The sequence below is a fragment of the Podarcis cretensis genome (genome assembly GCF_951804945.1).
Source record: "Podarcis cretensis genome assembly, chromosome: 17".
Lineage (NCBI taxonomy): Eukaryota > Metazoa > Chordata > Lepidosauria > Squamata > Lacertidae > Podarcis > Podarcis cretensis.
In genome coordinates this window covers 3,128,695-3,136,065 of record NC_137187.1, presented here as the reverse complement: position 1 = coordinate 3,136,065, position 7,371 = coordinate 3,128,695, and the positions used below count along the sequence as shown (strand labels likewise).

The window sequence follows — 7,371 nt, the reverse complement described above, 5'->3', positions numbered from 1 at the left end:
CAAAGTCCGTGCTTCGCAAGACGAAAAAACTCGCGGAACGAATTAATTTCGTCTTGCGAGGCACCACTGTACCCACTGTCCATGTTCAGGAGGACTTTGAAAATGGAGGCTTTGAACTTTTAGAGCAAAGATTATCAGGGGAATTGGGTGGTTGTTGGACCCCCCCCCCCCCATATTGAATTTTATTTAAAAAATAATGTGTGGGGAACTGGCTAAAGTAAAAGTACCGGTACTACTTCTTAAGGTAAAGGGACCCCTGACCATTAGGTCCAGTTGTGGCCGACTCTGGGGTTGCGGCGCTCATCTTGCTTTATTGGCCGAGGGAGCCGGCGTACAGCTTCCGGGTCATGTGGTCAGCATGACTAAGCCGCTTCTGGCGAACCAGAGCAGTGCACGGAAACGCCGTTTACCTTCCCGCCGGAACGGTACCTATTTATCTACTTGCACTTTGACGTGCTTTCGAACTGCTAGGTTGGCAGGAGCAGGGACCAAACAACGGGAGCTCACCCCGTCGCAGGGATTCAAACCGCCGACCTTCTGATCGGCAAGTCCTAGGCTCAGTGGTTTAACCCACAGCGCCACCCGCGTCCCTTAATAGTATGTGGGAAACTGGCTAAAGATGGTTTTTTGTCCCTCTTCCATAACACTGGCACTCAAGAGGCAGACAAAGAACTTGAGTGGCAGCTGAGACAAGGATAGGCAAAATAAAAGTACCGGTACTTCTTACTCAGGGACATATTGACATAGAGGATTTGCTACCGAGATGTGGTGGTGACCAGTGCCAGAGATGGCTCTAAAAGGGTATTGGATGCATTCAGGTGAGCACTGCTGGGTCCGTGATGTCTGCATGGACCATCATGGTCCAGAGACAAGTCTGTCCCTGAATACCAGTTGTTGGATGGATGTTGCCTTCATGCGCAGCTCATGTACACTTCATAGAAGCATTTGAGCTGGCAAGTGTTAGGAACAGGATTGCACCTACGCGGATCTCTGGTCTGCTCTAGCAGGGCTCTTCTCATCTTTTTAATCACTAAATGATAATTCAATGGTATGTAAGCTCCATTGGAAAGACAGACCTACTTCTGAGCAGACATGCATCAGATTGCACTGTAAGGCAACAACTGGTTTTTCAACATTATTATTATTATTGTTTGAATGGAAAATTAAATTGGCCATAGTCGTGATTTATTAAGTCATACATCGTTAAAATATGCTGGCTAGCTAGTCCTTAATGGCTGTTACAAAGAAAATCTCACTAGTTTGGTAAGGAGGTGTTGTGAAAGTGCAGCGAACAAGGATGCAGAGACAGACAGACAAGCTTCTCACACTTTTGGTTCAATGCTTGTAGAGTGCAGGGCAAGTGTGGGACACAAAAAGAACAAGTATTTTGCCAAAGAAGAGGCCCTTTTTGTTGAACTCAGAGCTCAGCTCTTGTTTGACACACTTCAACCTGAAATGTGGACTAGTAAGGACAGAGGGTGTGTGTGTGTGTGTGTGTGTGTGTGTGTGTGTGTGTGTATACTGGGTGCCCATTCTTTCCCATTCGAAACTACAATCTGGGTGCACCCTTAGGCTACTTCCATGTGTACAAGGCAAACAGCATGTGATATGCCATTAGGAAGCCATGCCTTTAATCTGCCTTTTCCACAAAGTAAGGGCGTACACCCCCCATTCGTATATGTGTTAAGCCTTGCATGGGATGAAAGTCATGCAACTCAGCCTATACTCACTGCAGGGTGTCAGAAGCAAAATGATTAAGCTTCATGCTGGATGCATGATGGAGAGACATGTCGTATGACCACTTCACCATGAGTTGAACTCCGGCTGCATTCATACAACCTACTTCAAAACCACATCAACAGTGTTGAGCTGGCTTTGACCTACTGCTGTCTCCTTTATTGCTACTGTACCAAGGCAGGGTGATTCCACACTCCACACTCTCCGGGGATTATAGGCAAGGAAGTTCTCTAAGCCATGCAGGGGAGAGTGCTGCGGACTTGCACTTCTCTTGCATCAGAAGAAAGCCATGCTCAGAGTTCAGTACTAGCACTTGTGGGTAGATATCCTGCAAACTCTGGTTGCTGGATCTGAATGCAAATGGTTTTTTTGTTTTTCTTACAAAAGCCAGAAGATTTTTCTGCCCAGCTTGTGTGTGTGTGTGTGTGTGTGTGTATGTATGTGTGTATACACACAGACACACAGACACACACACACAGTGGTACCTCAGGATGCGAACGGGATCCGTTCCAGAGCCACGTACGCATCCCGAACAGAACGCAAGATGCGACAGCGCGTCTGCACGTGCGTGGGTTGAGTTTCGCCACTTCTGCGCATGGGCATGACATCATTTTGACCATCTGCGCATGCACGAGCGGCGAAACCCGGAAGTAACGCGCTCCGTTACTTCCGGGTCGCCGCGGAGCACAACCCAAAAATACTTAACCTGAAGCGTATTTATCCCGAGGTATGACTGTATACAAACAAGTGAAGCAACCTCAGAAATGATAGTCCACTGAGGTTCCTGAAACATAAAGTATAAACCCCTTTCTAGTGTATGTGTAATGGTGCTCACTGTCAGGGCCCTTCTAGCACAACACTATCCTATCACTAAACCCTTAAAACGCCAGTGAAGAATTATTAGGATTAAATATAAGAGGCCAGGCTCAACGCCATGACTTTCTTTAACCTCAATATGAGGAGTAAGATCTACGGCTAAAATACAAGAGACTCTTGCTGAGCAGGAAAGTCTACTTTTTTAAAGGATTTTTAACAAAACAAGGGGGAAAGAAAACCTTTGACAATGCTGCCATTACATGTCACATTCTTGAGTATGACTACTTGGTGCTGACATTTTTGCAATGCGCTGGGTGTTGTGTTCTCTGGACTCACAAATAGTAGAGCACAAAATACAGATAGGCAGAGCTACGCACTTTCCTTTGTATCACTCAATGGACATTCAACACCTGCCCTTTTATTTCACTTCTTACATATGCTACACTTTCTAAGTTGGTGATGACATGATGCATTTCTCAAGTTTTGTGCTCGCTGTGCAGGATTATATGATGTGGTTCAACTGCAAGTACTTGGGGGAAAAGAGCTGTTCGATAAGCTGCAAACATTTGGAAAGTATTCAGTCATAGATTCCTTAGTTTTCTCTCTTAGGGGCAGGCCCAATATTACTTATGGATGCATTCTCTACTTACAGGAGTCAGCTGTTAGGTCTCGACTGTCACAACAACCTCTGCTATCTGTAAGATACGTTTTGGAACTCCAGCAGTTGCAGAAGTCAGGATGACAGAGATCATGGTGTTTCATTCTACCCTTAGCAAAAGCATTAGCCACACCTACCACTGGCTAGCCGCTTTAATTCTTCCTAAAGAACAAAACAGGGGACATGCCTATTTTGTGCTAGTTTGCCATTATTTAAGGCTCCCATTCATACATTTCCTTGGAGAAGCTTTCTGAAGGACCCTGGGCTGTCAGCTGCTTTCTGCAATAGAGCCTAGCTTTCCAGGTATTTAATCTCCAAAATGATCCTCAGTGCCTTGGGGCCTGGTTATTATTCCCTGAACTGTTTGCTATAAATATTGTTTTAACTTGCTAGACACATGACTTGGGAAACCTCAGGTAATTAATGACCGTATGCTTCTGCAGCCATGAAAAGTTCAATGAGGCCTCCTCACTTTTCAGAGCCTTTTCTTTTAGACTGTCTCCTTCCTTTCATGCTTAGTTGTTAGCCCAATTATGCCTGCAAATGTATTGGGTTACTCCCCAAAAGAGCCATGGGTTTGACAGAAGTTAACACAGAACAGTACAAATGGCAGAGCAGAGCTGACCAATGAGGCAGTTATGGGTGCACAAGCACCCAAAATGGATCCTGGACACCTGTTCAAATTAGACTTGAAAGAAGCGTTCTGTTGTAGCCAACTGAAAAGGCTGCTCTGTGTATGGCTGTGGGGGGCATCCACAATGATTTACCGTATTTTTCGCTCCATAAGACGCACTTTTTTCCTCCTAACAAGTAACGGAAAATGTCTGTGCGTCTTATGGAATAAATGCCTATGGACAGCGGTTGGATCCTGCTGCAGTCGCGAGCAAAGGATCCATGGCTCCCCTTCCTTCCTTCCTCCGTGGCTCGCTTTGAAGCAGCAAAGCGGGATAGGAGCCGCTTACATGAGAGGAGGCTGCTGGGGTTCCTGTGTTGGGTCCGTCTGGGGGCGTGCTGCCTCCCCACTTGTTGCTCCTTGAGCACGCACGCTAAAGAAACATAACAGCTCCTGTCCCTCTCACTCTGATATACTGGTAGTTTATTAAATAGTTTAGTAGAACATTTGATTCAGAATATTCCCCCCCCCCCCGTTTTCCTCCTTTAAAAACTAGGTGCGTCTTACGGAGCAAAAAATACGGTATCTGGTTTGCGAATGTGCCCAAGAGGATGGGTGACCCCTGCTGTAATAAAATGCCAGCCATTTGCAGCACAGAAGCCATAACAACAGTAGCCTAAATTAAGTTATGGGCACATGTTACTGAGATCTCTGTAAATCCCCCAGGAGCACAGGCTGGCCTTCCTTTTTGCCTACCAAGTGAGTCAAACCTGGGCACGCATCGCTGAGAGGACAGCAGCTCTGCATAAAGCAGCGATGTTTCTCAGGATGTTATTCCTCTTTCATGAGACATTGGGAACAGCATAAAGCGGCTAATCTTTTGATTGGAAATACAAGGAGCGATGTCTTCTTATTTTAAAATACTTTACACGTGGAGGGCAACAGCTGAAATTCATTTAGCGTGTTTGCCTAGAGCCTGGAGGATGACGTTCCCCTAAGTCAAACCACATGTCCTGTTTTGTGCAAAGCAGAAAGGTTTTCCTCGTTGCAATATGGCTAAGCAGATTTACATATAAAGAGGGGCTATTACACACCACGAAGAAAAGGGATAATATACATCAATGTAAAAGCAGAGCACATTACTAGAACTGTTCAGAGATGTTCACTAACCAGCAAGTTGGTGGCCTTGGACCAGTAGGGTAGAACGATGATAAACTCCACACAAAAATCTGCTAAAACCCAGCTTTGGGGGGGGGGGGTTACTAGTCCTTCCAACGGGTTTCTTCTCCTCATATCTTCCACAACCAGCACAGGTGTTCACTAAAATTATCACTAGGCATTTTCTTCCCCCTCCCACCCTCAACAGCCCTTTGGAGGCGAGTTTATCCTGTTGATTCTAACCGTAAGAAGTGGCTGGCTGTGTTGCAGATGTATCCAGTCCTTTCCCCCCGTTTTAGAGAAGAGCGGGGGAAACAGACTCCTTTTTCTTGGATTATGAATGAATGGCGTTCTCTAGGATGGAGTCATTGCCTACAAAATCCCGCAAGTATGCATCTGACAAAGAAGGTTGCTCTTCTTCCGAGTTTTGCACTTCTTGCTTGGCTTCTGCCATTACTGGTTCCTGTGTGTTGGAGTCTTGAATTGAGGGCATCTGGAAGTTGGGCTCGTTGCCTCGTGGTTCGCTGGGTTGCAGAGGAAGCAGGGCCTTGTGGCGCATGAGGCTGTCGTCACTGTTTTGGGCTTCCAGTGAGTTCCTGTGCTTTGCATTCCGGTTGGCTACTGCATTTGTCTGGTGCTCCTCGAAGCTCAGCGAGAAAGTAACAGTCCCACCGCCAAAACTCACCTTTTGCTTGCACCCATGTGGCTGCTGCTGGTCCACTGGACTTGGCAGTGAAAAGGGATTTTCATGGTTGCTTTTACTGCTGATGGACGAGGATGGGGTCGAGGCTGTGGAGCCTCCAAGACTGTTGGACCTCTTGCGGGACACATTGCTGCGCCGCAGCGTAGCCTTTGCAGCCACCTTGAAGGCGTGGGCAGCGGTGCTAGAGCGCACCTCCTCGATGGTGTTGCGCGAGGGCTTGAAGAGGATGATGTAGACCTTGTTGAAGAAGATGCAAGCCAGCTGCCCAAAGCTGGCAGCCAGTATAGCGATCACCTCCACCGCCGACACAAATTTGCCGTAGGTGCTGGCGTAAGCTGGGATAAAAGAGATCCAAACAATGAAGAAGATCAGCATGCTGAAGGTGATGAATTTGGCCTCGTTGAAGTTCTCGGGCAGCTTGCGGGACTTGAAAGCGAAGAAGAAGCAGATAGCGGCCAGGAGGCATGTGTAGCCGATCAAGAAGCCCAGTGCCATCAGGGAGCCCTCGTTGCAGGTGATGAAGATGATCTCGTCCTCCAGTTCATGATTCCGATAGCTGGAAGGCGGAGCCGTATAGAGCCAGATGACACAGATGACTATCTGCACAAAAGTGCACAGGAAGACCAGGAGGAACTGGAGGTTAAGGCCCCACCACTTGCGATGGAGGCTTGTGGGTATCTTGGCCTCAAAGACCAGGAGGACGCGGTTGGTCTTCACCAGGATGCAGGAGATGCAGAGGACAAAGCTGATGCCAAAGGCCGGCTGCCGTAAGCGGCAGTTCCAGTCCTGGGGCTCCCCGATGAAGAAAAGGGAGCTGGAGAAGCAGCAAAGCAAGGAGAAGAGGAGGAGGTAAGAGAGTTCGCGGTTTGTGGCCTTGACGATGGGTGTGTTGCGAAATCTGGTAAAGACCCCTAGGACAAACGATGTGAGGAAGATGCCTAGTATAGCGAAGAGGGTGAGCGCGATCCCAAACGGCTCTGTCCAAGACAAAAATTCTATTTGCTTGGGAATGCAGAACGTGTGGTTTTCGTTGGACCAGAAGTCTTCATCACACCTCTCACAGGCACTAGCATCTGGAAAAGACAAGACACTCTTGAGAGAGAGAGAGAGAGAGAGAGAGAGAGAGAGAGAGAGAGAGAAAGAAAGAAAGAAAGAAAGAAAGAAAGAAAAGAAAAATTTCTGAACCTCAACAGCATGTGTGTTGCATATTGTCTTATCTGCTGCCTGAGAGTTGACCAACTCTGGCTCATTTTATTTAATTATTAAAGTGATCTAGGACCCCAGGGCAGGTTACATCAACAAATTACATGAAGCAATGAATAAATATTAAAACACACATGCAATTTTACAAGCTTAAGAACATTAAACATCTGTCAAAATTACAATATAGGGCCTGGCTAAGTCATTGCATTAGGCTGAGGTGACCTGCAAGGTCTCATTCGTCTTTTTTCTTTGTTTGTGTAATGTTGAGAGGTAGATGGGGGTCTGGTGCAAGACCCCTATAACATGAGCCCTTGAGGGGGTGTCAGGGTTGTAGTTGCCCCTGCAGGCTCTATGCACAGAGGGCCACAACACCTGTATCAGCTAACCTTATCATCATCATCATCATCATCATCATTTTATTAAATTTGTTAGATACTTTATCTTGCCCAATGCAACCTGAAGTGACTTGTGACCAAATAAGCA

General features: G+C 46.8%; 1 protein-coding gene and 1 long non-coding RNA gene across 4 annotated transcripts in view; one reads left to right on the top strand and one right to left on the bottom strand.

Annotated features, from left to right (window-relative positions):
- LOC307206904 overlaps positions 1 to 7,371 on the top strand; it is a 181,790-nt gene that overhangs the window by 126,799 nt on the left and 47,620 nt on the right. The gene's annotated exons all lie outside the window — the stretch shown is intronic.
- Positions 2,223 to 7,371, bottom strand: part of CASR (calcium sensing receptor) — a 58,353-nt gene continuing 53,204 nt past the window's right edge. For all 3 annotated transcript variants that reach the window (XM_079960235.1, XM_079960236.1, XM_079960237.1), the window contains one exon: positions 2,223 to 6,758. In XM_079960235.1, the coding sequence (XP_079816361.1) occupies positions 5,317 to 6,758 (1,442 nt within the window). In that variant the 3' untranslated portion in view covers positions 2,223 to 5,316. The remainder of the gene's footprint in view (positions 6,759 to 7,371) is intronic.